The 24,343-nt window shown below is 44.6% G+C and overlaps 1 protein-coding gene across 1 annotated transcript; it reads left to right on the top strand.

Moving 5' to 3' along the window:
• The first annotated feature begins 11,193 nt into the window (after window positions 1-11,193).
• Window positions 11,194-24,250, top strand: cldn2 (claudin 2). Its single transcript, XM_077197261.1, has 3 exons — window positions 11,194-11,297; window positions 21,915-22,065; window positions 22,840-24,250. Exon 3 carries the CDS (start codon window positions 22,895-22,897, stop codon window positions 23,708-23,710), a length of 816 nt encoding a protein of 271 aa, XP_077053376.1. The 5' UTR covers window positions 11,194-11,297; window positions 21,915-22,065; window positions 22,840-22,894; the 3' UTR covers window positions 23,711-24,250.
• Window positions 24,251-24,343: the final 93 nt, after the last annotated feature.

Here is a 24,343-nt window from a genome sequence, read left to right as displayed (position 1 = left end):
AAAAAAGGATTTATATTAGAGGTGGGCATAGATTAATTTTTTTTAATCTAGATTAATCTCACTGTAATCTTGGAATTAATCTAAATTAATCTAGATTAAAATAGTTCATTTGAATTCTGCCGAACCCATTCAGAATATGTGTGCTACCCAAATAATGACTAAAAGTAAGTCTTTGAGAATAGTTCGCCTCGCGTAGGGATGTGAATTTCTGCCAAAAATGCCATTCGACAATAGAGCAAAAGTCGAATATCGTAAAAAATTTTTTTACAGAAACGCACACTCACAAGGGAGGCCAATTTCATCTTTAGCGATTTGTCATCAAACAAACTGTTTATTAATTGAACAAGTAACATGTTTTCGTAGTTTTTTTTTACATAGTAGGCTAATTGGAAGAAGAAAAAAACAATAAGCACGACGTAGCTACAGTCCGTTTTTGCATCGCAAAACCAGATGCTCGTTTGATCAAAAAATAATGTCATGTCAAAATGGTTTTATGTGAACCTGCCTTTACAGGCAATAGCCTCCTCCTTTTTAATCAAATTAGTTTTCAATCAATGTAAACTATTCGTGTGAGTGACTATGCCCCTGCGCAATACACACACATTACCGCGGGATGACGGGTGTTCATTTCATAAACTGTAGGACTACACAATGGTAACGTTAGCTTATTTAACCTGTTAACCTTTGCTAGTGCGCCGACGCTCTGAAGCGTTTTTTTGGAGCCTATAAATTAATGTTTATGTCCAAAAAACTGATAATGTCATACTTTTTAGTAGTGCTATATGGCGTAATAATCTGTTTGGTTGTAAAATGTATTACCTGAATGAAATGAAATCGAATGTCTCGTCCTGTGGAATCATTCATTCACAGACAGCTTACGAAGATGTTCAACTAATACATATCTTCATCGCTGGCAGAAATATGATGCATTTGCAGATTTGCTTTTACTAGACTAAACTAGATCCACGGCCACTTCATCCAACGATCTTGATGTTCTTAAATCTTCCTGTTACGAATCCGAGTCGAGTGTGATTGAACGCGCTTATGACGATTAAGTGCGTGAGGAACTGAACAGATCATTCAGACTGATTCGCGAACCGATTTAGACAGATAGGCCAAACTTGTTTGATGAAGTCTTTGAACAGAATCGACTCAAAAGATTTATTTGTAAATTGAGCATCGCTCATGCTCATACAAAGATACAGCGCGCTTGGAATAAACTCATTTAACAATATGTAATTGCATTAAAAAAATGTAACAAGAGGAACGTCGCCCAACGTAACATGTAAAAGTATACAGCTTGTGTCCCTGACAGGAAAATACCCTGCTGCGCGATCTGTGACAGTAGGCGCGGCGTCAATTATGTCAAATATACTACGCTACACATTGGAATTGCGCGAAAATGTAACGATATTCTAAAAAGCTATTTTATGATCTCAACCCAACTTTGAGAATAGATTAACGGCGATATTTTTTTTATCGCCCGATAAGAGTCTCACATTAACGCAGCACGTTAACGCCGATAACGGCCCACCACTAATTTATATACACATATATAATGTGTGTGTGTGTGTGTGTGTGTGTGTGTGTGTGTGTGTGTGTGTGTGTGTGTGTGTGTGTGTGTGTGTGTGTGTGTGTGTGTGTGTGTGTGTGTGTGTGTGAGAATGGTCAAATAGGAAAAATTACGCATGTAATTTCAAAGTGAAGGCTTAGAATAGACCCTATACTTAAAATCACTCTTTTTTTCCTTCTTGGACAACCAACCAATCACAGTCTTCAAAACATTGTGTCATACATAACAACGGGGTCAGCCCCGCCTCCTCACTTAGATAAAAGTTTTTGTCTTTTCCTTACTCATAGTCGCTCTCAGATCGGTCCCGAATCGCTCTTAAGCTAAGACTCCTACGTAAAAGATTTTAAGCTAAATTAAGAGTTTTCTGAGAGGATTCTTAGAATCTTTATGAATACAGGCCCAGATATTTAGGTTGTCCTCTTGTAAACTGCCGGAGATAATACAAACAATCCTTTTCATTATTAGTTTTCTCTTCAATGCCATGTTCAAATGCTCTAATAAATGCAATATACTGCAATGGGTCACCATCAAATACTGGGATCTCTCTTCTTGGTAAGATACGAGGATTTCCTTGCTGTTGAATGAGATAAGATGTTAACTCCTCTTGTCTTTTTAAGACTTCAAACAGTGGATCACCATAACGAGGAAGAGCATGTGACGTCTGATCGACTCCCATATTGCTTTGTTGCTCTTGAGCAGAATATTGGAAATCAGATTGTTGAGCTGTGTGGAATATTTGTTGATTTCTCCATCCTTTCCTTTGATCCTTTCCTTCTCTGTTATGACTCGTGATACAGAGATCAGCCGCTCCAGCTGTATTCATTGGCTTTGAATTCTCTGTTGCATATTCGTTTGCATCGGGATTCAAACACTTTGGCCGAGAAGAATCAAACTTAAGGTTATCATCTTTATTAATCCCAATTGATTTTGATCTTGAATTGCGTGAACATTTGCTTGGATTATCAGCCCTTTGCAACACAGCGATTTTTGCGTTTGAAGCTGCTATTTGAGCATCCAACTCCAATTGTTCCTTTTTCTGTCTCAAATCCTCCTCCTGAGCTTCAATTGCATTGGAGCTTCAAATGCTTGGTCTTCAATGCAGCAGCTTGTGCCATAAGTGCAGCCCTTTCTGCCTCTGTTTGAATGCATGTAGATGCTATAGCTGAACTGCGGTGTCAGCTGCGTTTACTACGTTTGGAGGTAGCGTAAGACACATTTGAGACGCTGTCTCCAGGACCAACATCACTACATACTTCACCCATTTCAGAGCTTTTCTGACCTTTTGTTGTATCTGATAATCATTTGTTCACCCGTTCAATTAACTCGTTATTTGCTATCAGTTTGGCTTTAAACCATATTTCATGTTTTTCAGCTTCATCAACAGGTAAAATAACCAACAGTGACTCATGTGCTTCTTTAGCCTCTGAACATAACCTCATAAACTCAGGCAGACAAAAGACAGGCGTACCTCAGGTTCATACTCTTTGTTTTCATCAATTAGCCCAGGGGTAGGCAAGTTCGGTCCTGGAGAGCCGCTGTCCTGCAGAGTTTGGCTCCAACTCTGAAAAAAACCACACCTGCCTATAGCCTTAATAATTCTGAAGACATTGATTAGCTTGTTCAGGTGTGTTTGATTAGGGTTGTAACTAAATTCTGCAGGTGAGCTGCTCTCTAGGACAGAACTTGCCTACCCAGGAATTAGCCTGTTAATTGACTATTAGTTTCTGAGCCTTGTGTAACTTAGCCTTTCTTAAATTTTGCAAAGTGCATTGGAATTACGCAAATGTGTGCACACAATATCACATTGCCATGTTAATGCTGCAACAACGTACCTACAATCCAGTCGAACAATCGGCCCTTTAAACAGCCAGATGAGCGCGCGGCAATCCAATGCTGACACCAACAAGAGTGGGAAATTTAATCCAAACGAATCCACTGAGTAAAATCCAGCCAGACGTATTGACGAGACGATCCTCACATGCAGAAACACAGAGACTTTATCCAAACAGCCTCCCTCGGTCCATTGAAACAAACGTGTTGACTTTTAGCCTACTCCAGTTGATCTCCTTTATCCAGTGAAGCAAAGTTTTTGACTTTTTGTACTGGCTTTCCAGTGCTCTTGCCGTTGATGATAGGAGTATGCAAGTTTAGAACGCGTACAAACAGAGTCCATGCAGATGGTTGTAGATGCATAAAAAATGTCTCTTTATTACTGGCTTTATTAAACATGATCGTGAACTTCCTGTGGCCTTTCCTTATACACACAAAGCCATACCTTATACAGTAGATCGCATTGTCACAGTGTTGGGTTTGTGTTCCCCAGGTGTCCACTAGAGGTCCTCGTTATCACGGTGTCCTTCACTATTGACTTCATTTCCCAGCATTCTGTCTGTCACTGTCACTCATCAGTTCATTGCACTCAGCTGTTCCCCGTCATCATTGTTCCCAGCTGTTCATTGTTAGTCTTGTTAGATCTGTGTATATATTCCCTGTCTGTGTTAGTATGTGTACGGATTCGTTGTTTAATGTCCCCACACTTCCGTTCCTGTTGTTGCTTCTTTCTCGTGTTTTGTCGTTTATTCTTGGACTGTCTTTCTTGGAATTTGACCCTTGCCTGGACTGGATGTGAGTACGGATTACCCCTTTTAATAAATACCTGCAATTGGATCTACGCTGTCTGTGTTTGTGTTCGTGACAGAACGAATCCATCGTCACAAGATCCAGCGGTATGTTTTGCCACATCTCTTCCCTAGCCACCGAACGAGAGAGAAGGGAGTTGTTTAAGGGGACCCGGTTGGTAAAGTTCCGTGGGACCCGTGGAGGTCGCCGCAGAGGAGGTGAAAGGGAGATGTATCACGTCCCGTCTCCACAGTCAGAGACTGTTCACGTCCCGTCTGCCCAGCCAGAGACTGTTCACGTCGCGTCTGCCCAGCGAGAGACTGTTCACGTCGCGTCTGCCCAGCGAGAGACTGTTCACGTCGCGTCTGCCCAGCGAGAGACTGTTCACGTCACGTCTGCCCAGCGAGAGACTGTTCACGTCACGTCTGCCCAGCGAGAGACTGTTCACGTCACGTCTGCCCAGCGAGAGACTGTTCACGTCACGTCTGCCCAGCGAGAGACTGTTCACGTCACGTCTGCCCAGCGAGAGACTGTTCACGTCACGTCTGCCCAGCGAGAGACTGTTCACGTCACGTCTGCCCAGCGAGAGACTGTTCACGTCACGTCTGCCCAGCGAGAGACTGTGCACGTTCCGTCCGCCTTCCTGGACCTGGACTATCTGGAGCGTCTGGCTCGGATCCTGGACATGCCCGTGTCTGCTGTTCCAGAGCCGGAACCAGTGTCTGCTGTTCCAGAGCCGGAGCCGGAGGCAGAGCAAATGGGCGTTCCAGAGCCGGAGGCAGATCCAGTGCCCGTTCCAGAGCCGGAGGCAGTGCCATTGCCGGTCCCAGAGCCGGAGGCAGAGGCAATGCCTGTTCCAGAGCCGGAGGCAGAGCCAGTGCCGTCTGCCTTCTTGGATCTGGACTATCTGGAGCGTCTGGTTCGGATCCTGGACATGCCCATGTCTGCTGTTCCAGAGCCGGAGGCAGAGCCCATGCCTGATCCAGAGCCGGAGGCAGAGCCCATGCCTGTTCCAGAGCCGGAGGCAGAGCCCATGCCTGTTCCAGAGCCGGAGGCAGAGCCCATGCCTGTTCCAGAGCCGGAGGCTGAGCCAATGCCTGTTCCAGAGCCGGAGGCAGAGCCAATGCCTGTTCCAGAGCCAGTGCGTGTTCCAGCGCCTGAGCCAGTGTTTGTTTCTGTGTTTGTGTCTGTCATTTTGACCATTTCTGTTCTAGTGACTGTTCCTGAGCCGGTGTTTGCAGTTCCTGAGCCGGTGGCTGCTGCTCCAGAGGCAGAGCCAGTGCCTGTTCCAGAGCCGGAGACAGAGCCAGTGCCTGTTCGAGAGCCAGTGTCTGTTCCAGAGCCGGAGGCAGAGCCAGTGTCTGTTCCAGAGCCGGAGGCAGGGCCAATGCCTGTTCCTGAGCCGGAGGCAGAGCCAATGCCTCTTCCAGAGCCGGAGGCAGAGCCAGTGCCTGTTGCAGAGCTGGAGCCAATGTCTGTTCCAAAGCCAGTGCCTGTTCCAGTGCATGAGCCGCTGTCTGTTCATGAGCCGGTGTCTGTTGCTGTTCCTGTGCCATGGTTGCCCTCGCCCTCTTCACCGCCCTGGCCGCCCGAGGGGTCTTCACCGCCCTGGACACCCGATGGACTGTCTGCTTCGCCCTGGCCGCCCGATGGACTGTCTGCTTCGCCCTGGCCGCCCGATGGACTGTCTGCTTCGCCCTGGCCGCCCGATGGACTGTCTGCTTCGCCCTGGCCGCCCGATGGACTGTCTGCTTCGCCCTGGCCGCCCGATGGACTGTCTGCTTCGCCCTGGCCGCCCGATGGACTGTCTGCTTCGGCCTGTCCCCCGGTCTTCACCGCCCTGGCCGCCCGAGGGGTCTTCACCGCCCTGGCCGCCCGATGGGTCGTCTGCTTCGCCCTGGCCGCCCGATGGGTCGTCTGCTTCGCCCTGGCCGCCCGATGGGTCGTCTGCTTCGCCCTGGCCGCCCGATGGGTCGTCTGCTTCGCCCTGGCCGCCCGATGGGTCGTCTGCTTCGCCCTGGCCGCCCGATGGGTCGTCTGCTTCGCCCTGGCCGCCCGATGGGTCGTCTGCTTCGCCCTGGCACCCCCGATGGACTGTCTGCTTCGCCCTGGCCGCCCGATGGACTGTCTGCTTTGCCCTGGCCGCCCGATGGACTGTCTGCTTCACCCTGGCCGCCCGATGGACTGTCTGCTTCGCCCTGGCCGCCCGATGGACTGTCTGCTTCGCCCTGGCCGCCCGATGGACTGTCTGCTTCGCCCTGGCCGCCCGATGGACTGTCTGCTTCGCCCTGGCCGCCCGATGGGTCGTCTGCTTCGCCCTGGCCGCCCGATGGACTGTCTGCTTCGCCCTGGCCGCCCGATGGACTGTCTGCTTCGCCCTGGCCGCCCGATGGACTGTCTGCTTCGCCCTGGCCGCCCGATGGACTGTCTGCTTCGGCCTGTCCCCTGGCTAAACCATCACCCCCTGTTTCTTTTCCCTTTCATGGACCTGGCCCCCCATCCCTCCCCCTGATCCTCCACCATTCCACCTCCCTCCTGAACTCTTGTGTTTTGTGTTTTGTCTTGGAGCGTCTGGTAGCCGCTCCGTAGAGGGGGGGTTATGTAACAGTGTTGGGTTTGTGTTCCCCAGGTGTCCACTAGAGGTCCTCGTTATCACGGTGTCCTTCACTATTGACTTCATTTCCCAGCATTCTGTCTGTCACTGTCACTCACCAGTTCATTGCACTCAGCTGTTCCCCGTCATCATTGTTCCCAGCTGTTCATTGTTAGTCTTGTTAGATCTGTGTATACATTCCCTGTCTGTGTTAGTATGTGTACGGATTCGTTGTTTAATGTCCCCACACTTCCATTCCTGTTGTTGCTTCTTTCTCGTGTTTTGTCGTTTATTCTTGGACTGTCTTTGTTGGAATTTGACGCTTGCCTGGACTGGATGTGAGTACGGATTACCCCTTTTAATAAATACCTGCAATTGGATCTACGCTGTCTGTGTGTGTGTTCGTGACACACATACAAGTAAAATCCACCTTACGAGCTAATTATCTAATTATACACAGCACCACCCAGTGGACAAAAACGTTACTATCCCCAAGATGGCTCCTACATAAACACAAAAATACTGAGAAAATCAGTCACTGCTTTTGACTAAATAACTTTTGTAACTTTATTTGATTAATCTGTATTTCATTTTTACAATGAAAACAATCCAAGATAATTTCACATTTAATTCATTTATTCAGTTTTATAGTATGTCTTACCTAAACAGCCCTACTACTGTTAGACCTACCTGTAATTTTATTCCATTTTATTTATTTGTGCTATCTTTAGTAGCTTACATTTTTCATTTGTTCTTATTCTATTACTGACTGTTTTGTTGTCTTTTTAAAAATTCAAGCTCTACACTAATATAGTGAATTTTTTAAATCTTTTTTTTTATTTCACAGGAATGCTATTTGTTAAGCTCTAAGCTGTTCCTAATCACCTCTAATGCCTGGCGCACACTACAGGAGTTTTAGGCAGATTTATGCCCGATTTCCCCCTCCCAAGAATCTGAGAAAATATCTTGTCAGGACCTCGATCGGTTCCGATGTTCGGCGCAGATTATCTGGTAATGTGAGGCCTTCAAAGATCGAATCTTGCACCTCCCAATCTGCTCTCACACAAATCGGGCTCGCCCCGATCATATCAAACATGTTTGATATTTATCGGGATGAGCAACATTGTGATTAGGTCAGTACTGTCACAATAGCCAATAAGAAACAAGTAGGGCTGTCGTGGTGAAGGAATTCCATTGAAGTAATTTTGAGAGACTCATCAGCGTGAAATGCGCATAGACTGTAAAAAAAAAGCATATACGGTATTATCTTTATTTATTTATTGCAAAATAAAAAAGTGTTACACTGTTGTCACTAGGCACGAAGACTAATACATGTTCAGTAATGAAACCGAAACAAAAGAAAGTGGAGTAAACAGAAGATACAGTGTCAAAATAAGGGTCCACATAATATAACAGAACATAAACCTGACACTAAGCTTGTTAGATCATTGTTAAATAACAGTTAGTTACGATCCTGGAATCTCACCTAACGAGAGGCTTACTGCTGATATTTCACCAGTATCATCATTGCTCGTCTCTGCGTGTTATTCACAGATGCCACCTACGTCACTAGAAATAGAACGCTGCCATATTGATCTCGCCCGGCGCCACCCAAACTGCCCATTTGAATGAGGGACAAAGATAGAGATAGATGGATAAAATTTTAATTTTAGGCTCCGATCCTTATTTGTTACCCCCAGTTTTCTTTTGTCCTTTTTCATCTGCCCCAGACTTGCCCCAATTTGCCTTCCATGATATATATATTTACCTTGTGCATAACCCCTCCCCATACAGTGGGGATCGTTTGAAGGCGTTCAAAGAGTACATACGGGTATCAATATGCTGTTGCTGGATGGGTTACAAACGTAAAAGTGCGGCACCTGGCCACAAAGGATTTATATTTAATCATGGGAAATGTTGGTATTATATAAAAAATCATATGTATGATTTTGGTGGTAGTTTGCTCTGACTAGGTAGCGAGTTGTTTGCTAGCTAAGTGGCTCAGCTGGTAGCTTGCCAGCTGTTAGCCACGGCTCACGGCTAGCTGTCATTAATCTGGATTAGCCCTGTCGCGATAGTCAATAAATCAATTAATCGCACGATAAAAAAATGAGCTCGATAATTTTTCCGGCCGCGATAATTTCCATTTGCATGCTTTGTTTTCCTCGTGTCTCTGAAACAGAGCTCAATTCATTACTCGCGCGCTGTATAGGAGTCTATGGCTGCACGCTTCGGCTCGGGTGTGTGCGCAAAGAAAGATGAGACATGATACAATATTAGACATTCATACAATATGAGACATTTCTTCTATCCTTTTCTTTTGGTATAGAATAAAATACCAGTTCGGGGTTCCTCTTTCGGCTGTTGTTGCAGCCAACTGCACAACATATTGCAGGCATTACTGAGACCGCCGGTCGTCAAGATGGCTGCGCAAAGCTACAGTGACGTCATGTGAACCGAACAAATAGACAGGCTGTCACTCAGTCCAGTTACACAGTTAGGCCACTAGGTGGCGGCAAGAGACTGCCTTTGAGTGAGTCATACATTTCCGTTGAATTAACAAATAAATTCGGATTCATTCTAATATATATGTAATGAAACAAGTAATTAAAAATATTTTTATATTTAATTTTAACTTTGATCTCCACTTTATAAGGCTCAGCTGCCCATTCCGGCACATGGGCAAGGCAACACTGAAGCTGATGCGTCACCTCAAAGAGATTACGCCATTCATTAGAAATATCCTTAAAGGTTAAAAGGATGATTTTTTTTTTAAAGATTTCACTTTCCTTGGTCACGGCAACCTTTTCCATATATGACTTGATCTGAAGGACGGATAGGCTATTTAGTTTACATCCACTTTTCCGCTTCCGATCTGTTGCGTGAGATCACGTTATCATGGTGGAATCATATCTGGCATGATAATCTTATTAACATTGTGTAGTGTGTGATGCGCCACGATTTTCAAATCTTGTAGTGTGAGCATGTTTAAGATTTGAGGGTAGAAAATCTGCAAAGTTTCTCCTAAAGTGTGGCGTGCAACCAGATTTCAAAATCGGTTAGGATTTTAAAACTCCTCTAGTGTGAGCCAGGCATAAAAGAGAGAATGGAAAATGTTGCACATGTTGCTTGCCAATAAATAAAGAGTTGTCATTTTCATGATACTTCGTCATCTCTTAATCTTTTTAAATAGGTAGGGGCCTACTTAAAATACATTGTTGTTAAGAATAGTATTATTTATCTCTGTGATCATAGGTGACTGTATTGACAAATACTGCTTCCAGTAATCTGTGATCAGCCCCAAAAATCCTGACTGGAGCACCCTTAGGTGAAAATGGTTTTGAGGCGATCGTTTGATTTTGCCTGAAAAGAAAGGGGTTTTGTGAATGTAGTTTGACGAGTTGGCTTTGTGTTTAATGTTGTAAGAAAATGGGTGAACGGTGAAGGTTTCAAAAAGTCGGGCCGGACTTTGAACACTGTACATCTCACTCCTGAGACCTTATTGTGAACCAGTGAAGATTTGAGGTGTTATGCCGAATTCCAGTCAAATTATGTTGTATATTTTATTTAATTATTCAGTGCAGTACCACAAAGGTATAATGTGAAGACAATAATTTAGTGGCATAAATGGGCAAAAATGCCCTGTCACAAGCTTCTATTGTTTTTTTCTGGTTTGTGGTTAACCCTCCAGTAAGAGGCTGGATTATTGGTATAATCTCATTACAGTGAGGTGATTTAACTGAGATTGAGTCAAGGGGTCAGTTGAAACCGGTTCAAACTGTGTACAGTATGCACACACACACACACACACACACACACACACACACACACACACACACACACACACACACACACACACACACACACACACACACACACACACTGCTCTGTGATAGCCTATATTTCTGCAAAGGTACAGACTATTTGTATTGACGACATAATTAAACAGGTAGGCTACGCTTAAGTATATTTTATTATATAAATTGTGCAATTGTTTGTTGTCTATTAAATTCAAATGTTCTTTATTAGACAGCATAATGAATCAAACTTGTTTTTCACTTTGTGCTTGCCATGTGCCAAATAAGTGATGTTTCACAAGATTTTGGTCTATACACTGATAACGTGTGTAATCGTTTGGCTCATACTTGTAGGCTACAAGATAATATTATGTACTAATTTATTAAAATGCACTATTGAGTTTTAACTTATTTTAATAATCACACTTTCTTTTTTGCTTTAATAGTATGCTGTCTTTTTGGTTTAATTAAAAACAAGTAGTTTGTTTTATACAAGTTTACACAGTAAGGTACGCTAGTTCCAGTCATTGAATTTGATTGGTCACCAGTAGGTGGCGCCAAGTCTTTTTATGTGTGTATTATGATAATTGAATCATTCATTCATTCTAAAACGATTCGTCCACTGATTCATTTAGAAACGCCGTGACTCAGTTGTGCTCCTCGGATCTCCTTTGGCGGAGAAAAATAGACGACATAACGGACATTATTGTACAATGTAAGTTACTCAATATTAACGTATTGTTTATTGAACAGTAGTATAAAATAAAAGCATGATCCACACTAGCAGTCCTGCTGTCGTGATGGACGACATTTCTGAAATGGAGACTAAATTAGTTCAGTGGTCAAAATCACATTGAAATCTCAATAAATAAGAACGGGAACATTTTTTTGTTGTTTTTTTTGGTGGGGGGGTTCCATACCATTTTTATTATTAAATTGTTTGCGAGTTTAACTGACACTAGCTGGGTTTAATGCAATTCCCCAAAAACCATACTAGGAAAAATAGTAATAGCAAAAGCGATGTAGGCCTACTCAGCCGTGTAACGTAGTGTACTTTATAGGGTTGGTTAAGTTTGTAGTTAAAGCTGTGACTGTCTTCGAGTGCATGACGTGTCCAACATTCCACACTTCTGCTGCGTCCCAATTCGTTTAATTATAACGTTACAATGTACTAAAAGAATGTACTGTTTTTGTGAAGAAAAAGTAGGCTACATACTTTTGAGTGTGTAGCAGAAAGAGTAGGCTTGCTTTGGATAGGCTACTTCGTCATAACGGACTGCTCTAGGTCATCAGTCACTGAATCCTGTCACAGTTTAAACTGCCCTGTCAGTTAACCTGTCACAGGTAAAATCATCCACATTCAATTTAATTTAATTTTCCCTACCGTTTCGGAGAGCAAGTTTATCTGCCAGTCGTGTGTCTTTCATGCGGAGACTGCTCATGTGTTTGAAATTTGTACATTTAAAAGTTAATGACCAAGCGTATCTTTACAAAAGTTCACAATGCTGTTGCAGATCAAATATAATGTGGATAATATTTAATATCTTTTTGATTATTGATCATTCAAACCCCTTTATCTAAACAACTCTCTTAACCGTCGGTCTCGCACATCCGTAATGTTTGTAGATTTTTTAACACGTTTTAACGTTACTCATGTTTGTTGTTCTAATCGAATCTTTGTCAAACGAGCAATGGGTTGTGGCCAATTTTAACCATTGAAGTGTGTATGGATCTGCACTATGGGCAAAATTATTCTTATTTTATTTTTTTATTATTATTTTGTTTATTATTATTATTTACCTAGAAGTATACTTAAGCCCGGGTCGTGTTTGCGTTCACACAGAAGGCGTTCTGGCAATTTCCCGGCTATTTCCCGGCTATTTCCCGGGATCAACGCGCTGTGTGAAAGGTAGAAATGTAGTGGTCAGGTTACTGAAATGGAGCAGCCTGATGTATGCGGCTGACAAAGCTGAAGACATCCTTGGAAATGAGACAGTTCGAGTGTGCATAAATCTGCGCTTCAGACTCAAAAAGTATAACAACCGGGCATCTTTGGTATAATCTTTTCAACATACTATAATTTGGGACACACTAATTGTAATTTTGAATATTTAGGACAGATAGTATGCAAGTTGGGACACATTTGTTTTTTCCCTTTCTTCAGGTTAAATCATCTGAGTATTTAAAGTGCACATTTTCTTTTTGTAATTTGTTGTGTGAACTGTGAACACACTTCTCACACTTTATGCTACAAAACGGCATAGAATATTGCACAGAGAATGCAAATTGGAACGCACCTAATATGTACGATTTTTGGATAAATATTGCAAAACCACTAAAATAATGTTATATATTTTGTTGACTTGTGCCCTTACATTTTCCCAGCAATGTTTAAATCCTGTGAAATCAGCTATTTTTACCGGTGTAATGGTCCGTGTCATTGCGTCATCTATCAATGACATCATATCCGCGCTACCCTTGATTTCCGGTTTTACTTCCTTAGTAACCATGGAAATACCAAAGACGCCCTAATATATAATGCATTTTATTTGACAGGTGAGGAACTATTTGGATACCCTTTAAGCGACAGAAAACAAACCATTAGCTGCGTTTCCATTACAGATTTGAGCAAAACTTTTGCAATATTTTCTAAATGTTGATAAAATACGATTGCAAAATGACAGCGTTTCCATTAACCGATGTTATGCGACTAAAACTTAATTTTTCCCTCTCCTGATAAGTCATTCCAAAAATCATGGCGAACGATGTTGGTATGTTACATATATCGCAACCCCCACAGTGACTGCTCTAGCAATTATTTTTAATCGAAGGAGACGTAGGCGTGATATCCAAGCATTAATGGAAAGAAAAGCCCCTTATATTTGGGAGCGGCAGCGTATGAAGTGTTTCTGGGAGGACTATAGTATGGCGTTATTTTTTAGTCAAAAGTTATGAGCGTGTAAGACATGCTCACGAGCACATTATGTTATTTCACACGCGCAAAAATGAACCTTCAGCTGGCATGATAAAAGTACTCGCGCACAAATTCAACAACCGAGAGGTGTACAGGTAGCTGCGAGCGAGCGCCTGGCATACTCTCATAGGTTAACTCTGCTTGTACAGTGGAATCCTGCTCGCGCGCAGCGGGCTTCTGCTCGCGGAGTGCTGTTTTGCTCGCGCAGTGGATTCCTGCTCGCTCAGCTGATTTCTGCTCCCTCGAGTCTACATGACTTTTGACAATTTGGGGGCGGAACCAAGGAGGGCACTGACCCTCTTATGATTGGTCACTTTAATCGTAATCACAACCACAGGGACATCTTTGTACTTTGATTGACAGCTCTCATTACAGGAAGCACGGAGTCAAAGTATCTGACGGAGTTTTTATTATTTTTATTGAAATATCAAGATTTACAGACAAACATGGCTGCATAACTTCCTTTTCTTTAGAATAGGATACAAGGACAATATAGTCAGAGGGAGCAGCTCTTAATACAACAAGAATATAAATGTAGTCTTAGTACAAAAATAAGGATATTTGTAAGCAAAATAAACATTTTAATAAATAAACGGTAAGGAATTATAATATAACATGACATAAGGGGAGAATTCAGTCTTTGTTCATCCATTTATCTTAGTTGGGAAGTGTTTTAGGGCAGTGGTTCCCAACCTTTTTTGGTCTGAGACCCCCTTTTTCCCAAAAAAATATTTTAGGGCCCCCCTTCACATTTAATGATATTATCGCTCTTGTAAGCTTGCAGCAAGGATGACAAAATATGTTGTTTTCAAACAAATGGTATATTTACTATAACCAGATATGTTTATGTACAAATAATAGCTTATATTATTGAAAATACAATAACAAAAACATCAGTAGGCCTGTTGTAATTTAAAAACTGCAATGCAAAATTGAAATGCAAAACCTAAAAATATTCCCACTGGTGTGTAGGTAAAAAAAGAAAGAATATAGGCTATTATTAAATGACTGCTGTCTGGGGCCTCAATACTTGCAAGTTATTTGTGAGGCTTTATCAATGTGAGGCTTTATTTTTTACGTTTTTGGCGCTTTAGCGAGCTATAATAAACTTGCGTTTATTAACAGAATAATGCGTCTTTCGGAAGAACATTGTAGCCGGAACTACTTCTCTCTGTGTACGTCTATGACGAGTCACGCAGGTACTGGGCTACTCCGCAGCGGCAGCGATCCGAACCAGTGTAAAATAGTCCCAATGTAAACACTTATTATAGGTGTACCATAGTGGTTCAGGATAAGACAAAAACACGGATTGATAGATTCATGATGAACTCGCTCATTATATAAATTTTGAACAGGAAAAAGTTAAGGACTTTTATTTAATGCTCATTGCTCCAAACTTTTCAAAATATGACGCGACCCCCCACAGAGCTCGCTGAGGCCCCCTTGTGGGCCGCGACCCCCCTGTTGGGAACCACTGTTTTAGGGTATCATATATTTTTTGTGCTTTAGGACCTTTCAAAGCTTTTAAGGATTTTATATACAGTTTAAATTCTTTTTTTTTTTTTAAACTAAAAAAAAAAAACTCCGTCAGATCCTTTGACTCTGACTTCCTGTAATGAGAGCTGTCCATCAAGGTACAAAGATGTCCCTGTGGTTGCGATTACGATGAAAGTGACCAATCATAAGAGGGTCAGTGCCCTCCTTGGTTCCGCCCCCAAATTGTCAAAAGTCATGTAGACTCGAGGGAGCAGAAATCAGCTGAGCGAGCAGGAATCCACTGCGCGAGCAAAACAGCACTCCGCGAGCAGAAGCCCGCTGCGCGCGAGCAGGATTCCACTGTACAAGCAGAGTTAACCTATGAGAGTATGCCAGGCGCTCGCTCGCAGCTACCTGTACACCTCTCGGTTGTTGAATTTGTGCGCGAGTACTTTTATCATGCCAGCTGAAGGTTCATTTTTGCGCCTGTGAAATAACATAATGTGCTCGTGAGCATGTCTTACACGCTCATAACTTTTGACTAAAAAATAACGCCATACAATAGTACGCGATTTCACAGAGGAACTGTGGATTCAGAATTTCTGGATGAATAGTTAAAGGGTTAGTTCACCCAAAAATGAAAATTAAGTCATTAATTACTCACCCCCATGCTGTACCAACCCCGTAAGACCTTCGTTCATCTTCGGAACACAAATGAAGATATTTTTGATTAAATCTGAGAGGTGGATCACTGCTACATAGGCTGCCAGAGGGAATGAAACTTAACGGCCCAGAAAGTCATTAAAGAACATGTTTAAATATTCCATGTGCCTACAGTGGCTCAACTATAAGTTTATCAAGCGACGAGACTACTTTTTTCCCGGAAAAAAAAACATAATAACGACTTTATTCGACTATTCCTTTTCATTCCTTGTGGGCCTGAGACGAGAGTTCAAGAGATTTCCACAACGCATGCGCGAGAACTGAACAAGAAGTATTAGAAGAAGAACGTTCTCTTCTCAGTTCTCGCGCATGCGTCGTGGAAATCTCTTGAACTCTCGTCTCAGGCCCACAAGGAAGAAAAGGAATAGTCGAATAAAGTCGTTATTATGTTTTTTTTTTCGGGAAAAAAGTATTCTCGTCGCTTGATAAACTTATAGTTGAGCCACTGTAGGCACATGGAATATTTAAACATTTTCTTTAATGACTTTCTGGGCCGTCAAGTTTCATTCCCTCTGGCAGCCTATGTAGCAGTGATCCACCTCTCAGATTTAATCAAAAATATCTTCATTTGTGTTCCGAAGATGAACGAAGGTCTTACGGGGTTGGTACAATATGGGGGTGAGTAATTAATGACTTAATTTTCATTTTTGGGTGAACTAACCCTTTAATAAAGAATAGTTAATGAATAGTTTAACAAAGAACTCTGTCTCGTCTTCTGTCCAAACATACATCTTTCTTTACACATCTTTAAAGCATGATCATGTGAAGAATGACGTCAGGTGACCTGTAAATGCGGAAAAAACGTTTTGCAAAATAGTATTTTTTCGAATTGCCTGAGAAACCACCTCATGCAAGTGTAAAAATTTGTATGTGATATATGGGAGATTTTGCAAAATGGACGTGTTTCCATTGGGCGTATTTTTAATTTGCAATTTCAATTTGCGCAATTTGAAGGGTAATGGAAACGCGGCTATTGTTATATAGCTCAACACCGTTCATCTGTGAATCTCTTGTTTTCTTGATTTACCAAGAGTAACATGTTTGAGACAATGCTAGTGTCACAGTTTGACTCTTTGTTTCCCCCTTTTCTTCAGTGTTTTGGTTTAGTCCTATTCAGTTTTCCCGCTCCTCGTTTGTCCTCAGTTTAGTCACCTGTGTCTAGTTAATTTGCCCCAGCTGTGTCTTGTTCCCCTATCTGTTCTCTGTGTATGTTAACCCAGTGTTCTCCCTCACTCCTGGTCGGTTATTGCGTTTATATGGTTGTAAGTGTTGCAGTTCCTGAGTTTTTGTATATTAAATTCCTGTTAGCAGTTATTCCTCGTCTCCTAGTGCTTCCTGCCTACACACACCGTGACAGAATAACCGACCAAAAAGATGAACGTGATGGCTGAAGACAAGCTCGCCACCATTCAGCAGAATGGCCGTTCTTTGGAGAGGTATGTTGAGGAGTTCCTGGATGTTTCCCATCTAGTGAACTGGGGTAATTCCACAATTAATGCCTGTTTCCGGATTGGACTGGATGATGATAATTTATTCCGTCTCATCTCCGTTGATGATTGTTATAAGTCTGTCCCGGACTTTATTAATTATGTCCTTGAATTACATGACTCTGATTTCCTCGTTGACTATGCAGAAGCTAGTCAAAATCATCATTCAGTCCCTATCCGGAAGTATGTAGGCCCAGTTCACATCGATCCGGAATCTTCTACATACCTCTCCAAGAGCTCCGTGTCCCCCGCTTCACCCAAGATGGCCGAGCATTCATCGCGGGTCCCATCCAGCTCCGAACCTGCGCCGCTGGTCCCGTCCAGTCCCGAGCTTATGCATCGCGCCATACCCACCGTACCAGTGGGGATCTTGGTAGTGCTTGAAGAGGAGGATTCGCTTATTGACTGGGACACAGAGCTTCCGCCGCTGATCCCAGCCAGCCCCGAGTCATCATCGCTGATCCAACCCAGCCCCAAGTCTTCACTGCTGGTCCCAGTCAGCCCCAAGTCTTCACTGCTGGTCCCAGTCAGCCCCAAGTCTTCACTGCTGGTCCCGACCGGCCCCGAGCCATCATCGCTGATCCAGCCCGGCCCTAAGTCTTCACCGCTGGTCCCGTCCGGCACAGAGCCTTCACCGCTGGTCCCGTCCGGCACAGAGCCTTCACCGCTGGTCCCGTCCGGCACAGAGCCTTCACCGCTGGTCCCGTCCGGCACAGAGCCTTCACCGCTGATCCCGTCCGGCACAGAGCCTTCCCCGCTGGTCCCGTCCGGCACAGAGCCTTCCCCGCTGGTCCCGTCCGGCACAGAGCCTTCCCCGCTGGTCCCGTCCGGCACAGAGCCTTCCCCGCTGGTCCCGTCCGGCACAGAGCCTTCCCCGCTGGTCCCGTCCGGCACAGAGCCTTCCCCGCTGGTCCCGTCCGGCACAGAGCCTTCCCCGCTGGTCCCGTCCGGCACAGAGCCTTCCCCGCAGGTCCCGTCCGGCACAGAGCCTTCCCCGCTGGTCCCGTCCGGCACAGAGCCTTCCCCGCTGGTCCCGACCAGCACAGAGCCTTCCCCGCTGGCCCCGTCCAGCACAGAGCCGCCTTCCCCGCTGACGCCGTGCAGCCCAGAGCCCTTTTCACCGCTGGCGCCGTCCAGCCTAGAGACTTTTTCACCGCTGGCGCCGTCCAGTCCCGCGAACCCATTACCGCTGGCTCCGTCCAGCCCAGAGATCCTTTCACCGCTGGTTCCGTCCAGCCCAGAGATCCTTTCACCGCTGGTTCCGTCCAGCCCAGAGACCCTTTCCCCGCTGGTCCCGTCCAGCACAGAGCCTTCCCCGCTGGTCCCGTCCAGCACAGAGCCTTCCCCGCTGGTCCCGTCCAGCACAGAGCCTTCCCCGCTGGTCCCGTCCAGCACAGAGCCGCCTTCCCCGCTGGTCCCGTCCAGCACAGAGCCTTCTTCCCCGCTGACGCTGTGCAGCCCAGAGCCCTTTTCACCGCTGGCGCCGTCCAGCCTAGAGACTTTTTCACCGCTGGCGCCGTCCAGTCTCGCGAACCCATTACCGCTGGTTCCGTCCAGCCCAGAGACCCTTTCACCGCTGGTTCCGTCCAGCCCAGAGACCCTTTCACCGCTGGTTCCGTCCAGCCCAGAGACCCTTTCACCGCTGGTTCCGTCCAGCCCAGAGACCCTTTCACCGCTGGTCCCGTCCAGCCCAGAGACCCTTTCACCGCTGGTCCCGTCCGGCACAGAGCCTTCACCGCTGGTCCCGTCCGGCACAGAGCCTTCCCCGCTGGTCCCGTCCGGCACAGAGCCTTCCCCGCTGGTCCCGTCCGGCACAGAGCCTTCCCCGCTGGTCCCGTCCAGCACAGAGCCTTCCCCGCTGGTCCCGTCCAGCACAGAGCCTTCCCCGCTGGTCCCGTCCAGCACAGAGCCTTCCCCGCTGGTCCCGTCCAGCACAGAGCCGCCTTCCCCGCTGGTCCCGTCCAGCACAGAGCCTTCTTCCCCGCTGACGCCGTGCAGCCCAGAGCCCTTTTCACCGCTGGCGCCGTCCAGCCCAGAGACTTTTTCACCGCTGGTGCCGTCCAGTCCCGCGAACCCATTACCGCTGGCTCCGTCCAGCCCAGAGACCCTTTCACCGCTGGTTCCGTCCAGCCCAGAGACCCTTTCACCGCTGGTTCCGTCCAGCCCAGAGACCCTTTCACCGCTGGTTCCGTCCAGCCCAGAGACCCTTTCACCGCTGGTTCCGTCCAGCCCAGAGACCCTTTCACCGCTGGTTCCGTCCAGCCCAGAGACCCTTTCACCGCTGGTTCCGTCCAGTCCTGAACATTTTCATGACCCAGTCACTCTCCCCATTACATTTTTTGGGAGGGGCCAAGGACCCTCGCCTTGGCCCCCCCGAAGGGTCCTTACCACCATGGCCGCCCGAGGGGTCCTCACCGCCACGGCCGCCCGAAGGGTCCTCACCGCCACGGCCGCCCGAAGGGCCCTCACCGCCACGGTCACCCGAGGGGCCTTCACTGCCACGGCCGCCCGAAGGGTCCTCACCGCCACGGCCACCCGTAGGGTCTTCACCGGCACGGCCGCCTGCACGTCCTGCTCCGCCCTGGCCGCCTGCACGTCTTGCTCCGCCCTGGCCGCCTGCACGTCCTGCTCCGCCCTGGAGGCTTCCTCCTCCAGACCACGCCCTCCTCAGCCTCCAGGGCGCCCACCCCCCCACCCCATTGATGTTATACGGCGCGAGGTCGCGCCTTTTTGGGAGGGGGCGTTCTGTCACAGTTTGACTCTTTGTTTCCCCCTTTTCTTCAGTGTTTTGGTTTAGTCCTATTCAGTTTTCCCGCTCCTCGTTTGTCCTCAGTTTAGTCACCTGTGTCTAGTTAATTTGCCCCAGCTGTGTCTTGTTCCCCTATCTGTTCTCTGTGTATGTAAACCCAGTGTTCTCCCTCACTCCTGGTCGGTTATAGCGTTTATATGGTTGTAAGTGTTGCAGTTCCTGAGTTTTTGTTTATTAAATTCCTGTTAGCAGTTATTCCTCGTCTCCTAGTGCTTCCTGCCTACACACACCGTGACAGCTAGTAGCTAACATAGCATAATCAGAAAAATATTTATTTGTAGTAACAGTACAGCATTTTCTCCACTATACAATTTATTTTTAAATTAATTGCATGCCATTTAGCAAAACAAGTCATCCAGCTTTATTAATACTATATTCTAATATCGATCTAGCTTATTGGAATCTACTGGAACTACTAGCTTAGTGTCTCATACCAGCCACCGAGCGAATGCACAGAGTAACATTAACATAACTTTTTACACACAAAAACGTATTTTTAGTACGATTGTTTTGAGCGAGTAAAATAGCGCTGTTACCCCACAATTTTAATTCGACAGATAAAGTGACCTGTATGAGTAGTAGCCTAATTCAGCAAATGCTGCTGATTCATTAGAGTTAAATATTTAAGGTGCTTTAAACGATGTCACAAGTTTTTTAGGCCAAAACATTTTTTGTCATATACAGCAAACATCTCCTCGCTAGCTGCCTGTCCCCTGAACACACTGTAAAAAAACGCGGTCTCTACAGACACCCCAGGCTCCACAAACGGCAACAAAAACAAACTGGGCTAACCCGCACCACGAAACATAACAAACTGTTCCAGCAAATAACAGACAAGAAGGATTTGGGGGTGGGGTTTGGGGGGGTTAATGCGTGATTGAGGAGGAGGGAGGGTCTAGCTAGCCTCCGTTTTGTTTGACAATACTTCGAACGTCAACAAGAAGTGACGTCACCCAACATCGCTTAGAGCACCTTTAACGTGAATTTAAGTGACTAAATGTAAGTCAAGTCACCTTCATTTATAGCACTTTTAACAATATCGATTGTTTCAAAGCACCTTCAAAGTGATAATAGGAAATTAAAGTAACAGAGATTGTGTAACAAAGTTCAGGGAAGAAGGAGCTTATTCTTTAAACTTTAAACTTAACTTTAATCATAAGATAAACATAAAGAACAAAACAAAAGGAGCGGCAGCGGCCGACTGCAGCATACAAGCATAATAAAACAGCAACATAAAATATCCCAGGCTCTCTGCCCCACTCTCAGTAACGTTAATAAAAATTATTACATTATCTCATCCATGAACATTATTTCTGCCCGAGTCCAGACAAATTGTTTTCCATCGGCTGTCGAGGTGAAGACGTCAACTCCCATGATTCCACACTTATTCACATCAAGCTACGCCTTTGCTATTGCTTTGAATAAGTGAAATCTAGCGACAAAACTGTGCCTTTAACAAATATATATTTTGTAACATTTTTAATTGTATTTCTTATTATAATTTTCACAATTATAACATTTTTTTTTGCTGTGAATTGGTAGGTGTGTTTTAAATGTGTGGTAAAACAGGGAAAGTTCATGAGACAAGACACCAAAAAGCAGGACTGTCCCCAGAATATAGGCACATGTGGTCATTCTAATATTATGATTTACTGCGGTCCAGCACTCTTGATTGTGTGATTTTGTTTAAAAATAAAAGCATATGCTATATATATATACACATGTATATATACACACAAAAATAACACTAACATGCTAGGATTGACATTGTCCTTTTCCACAGTGGCCTTGTTTTTGGGATGAAAGCAGAAAAGGTCAGTTTTGGGGTGAGTAACGAGTAAATATTTAACTTCTCTTTTCCAGAGGTGCCTGTGTGTACATGACCAGGGGCAGCTTCTAATAGCTACAGCACAACAGAGATGGTAGGATCACAAATACAAGGACTGTGGGAACACATCCACACATGAGTGAATTAAGAACCACTGGAAACATCTCACCCGTTACCATATTTAGTGTAAGTACACTCACATTACACTTTAGCATACTTTTAAAAATAGTACTTGATATGGAAATAATAAAAGAATATACTTAAGTGTGTTTTGAATGTAATGTTTTTTGCAATTTAAGAGTGCTTTTTAAAGTAGGGCTTATGTACAACTTTATATGTGATATCTTAATTACTTCTGTTGTCTTTGAAATTGAAAAGTGTTCTGCTGAATGTTCTGACAGGCATTGAAACTTGTATGTCATACAAGTATATCTACTATATATATATATATATATGTATATAAATATACTTGAAATGACACATTTGTAATTAAATTCAATTAGATTTCACTTTATTAATGGAATTGTCTTCCAAAAATGATCTCCCATCTCACAGCGTTTAGTGTCTCACATCCGTACACATCCACATCAAATAACAAAACGTAATACAATAAACGCCACTTAAAACAAATACAACATATAAGTATGTAAATACATAACTGGCTGCAATGCATTGATTTAGTCCTTTCTATTTTTCAGAACCCTGAGGCTTACTTAGATCCCCAATTCTGATTTATAAATTTTACAGAGTGATGAACAAAATCTATTAATTCTAGCATATGCTACTCTTAAGTCTTCTGTTGGATAGCAAAAGTTGTTCATTCTCATACAAAATATGAGAAGGGACAGACATAAAATGAAGTTTAAATTTTATACATTTAAAATGGATTCACTTTAAATGTAATATTGAATAACACTACAGTTAAATTAAAAAGCTAAAGTGAGTTGTTTTCCTTTACAGTGATCAAGCGGAAGTGTGTCTGACTTTTAGAGAACACGTTCATTCAGTGGAAGACATGGCGATAGCAGCGCTGGAGTTGATGGGTTTCTTTTTTGGCCTTTTTGGCATGCTTGGGACCCTGGTAGCCACTCTTCTGCCATATTGGGCGACGTCCGCACACGTTGGCCCCAACATCGTGACGGCGGTGGTCAGCATGAAAGGTCTGTGGATGGAGTGTGTGTACCAGAGCACTGGGGCTTTCCAGTGTGAGACCTACAACACCCTTCTGGGACTCTCCACTGATCTACAAACAGCCAGAGCCATGATGGTCATCTCGTCCATCTTCTCAGTCATGGCCTGTGCCGTGTCTACCGTCGGCATGCAGTGCACCGTCTGCATGGACGGCTCTTCGATCAAGACCAAGGTGGCTGGGGCAGGTGGTTCCCTGTTTCTCCTGGCAGGGCTTTTGGCGTTGATCCCCGTGTCTTGGAAGACCCATGAGGTGGTGCAGACCTTTTACATGCAGAACATGCCAGCCGGGCTTAAGTTTGAGATTGGCGACTGCCTGTATGTGGGTTTGGCTTCTTCGCTCCTGTCCATGCTTGGTGGAGGGCTGTTGAGTGCATCCTGTTGTGATGATTTAGATGGTAGCAGGGGAACCAGACGCCATTACCCCTACCCTGACCGCACAGTCCCGCGCGGACAGCTCCTTTCCATGCCTTACCATCCAATTACTCTGCATTCCACCACTAACCCCAACTTTACCAACAAGAACCAGACCCTTAACAGCCATACAAGCACTAGTACCCACTCCAATAAGCCCGCCCAGGATCCCAGGAAATCATCTCGGCAGAACACAGCAGCCGGGTATGACGTCACCGGTTACGTTTGAGGATTTTCCTAATCTTTGCCTAATCTGTCGTTTTGTACCGTTTCTCCTAAAAGCACTAAAGTGATTAATGCTTGAACCGTCAAAAGACTCTTATAATAGGTTGGATTGATGGATTAAGGCGCAAGCAGAGCGGACACATTTCCAGAGAATTTGACTGAACAGAATATGAGGTGCCTTTTGGTTTCGCGTCTCACATTGGACAATGCTGTTCTTTGTTTGGAGGTTCAAAAATACAAAATAAACAGCTAGATGATTTTCAATATGAATCGACAGGATCATATGCTAACATGCAGAGCTAATATTTGAGAATGACTTTTCAGCTGACAGCTTTTATGAAGGACTGTATCATAAGTGGACTTAAACATACAAAATGTTTTTGTAGTCACATGGTTTTTGCAACATTGACTGTTTTACACAGCTTGTTTGAATATTTTAATTTGACAGTAATGTTCACTTTGTCAACATTAACAAATATACATGCACTCACTTTGAGCTCTAAATTATCATATTCACTTTGTAAATAAAGTTTTGGGTTGTTTATTAGTCTTTGGCTCCAGACTCTAGGCCAGAGAGGCTAGCAGCTCAAAAACACTATGATCCTCTTCTCTTAGAAACTACGAGAGAATTTTAGAG

This window comes from Siphateles boraxobius, unplaced genomic scaffold, assembly GCF_051911475.1.
Source record: "Siphateles boraxobius isolate OS27281-9 unplaced genomic scaffold, OSU_SipBor_1 11, whole genome shotgun sequence".
NCBI classification, from domain to species: Eukaryota; Metazoa; Chordata; class Actinopteri; order Cypriniformes; family Leuciscidae; genus Siphateles; species Siphateles boraxobius.
The sequence above is the reverse complement of the archived record's forward strand: the minus strand, read 5'-3'. Positions and strand labels throughout refer to the sequence as shown.

What these genes read in the sequence shown, in the direction of transcription:
- cldn2 (XM_077197261.1), top strand. Translation starts at nt 22,895, where the DNA reads ATGGCGATAGCAGCGCTGGAGTTGATGGGTTTCTTTTTTGGCCTTTTT.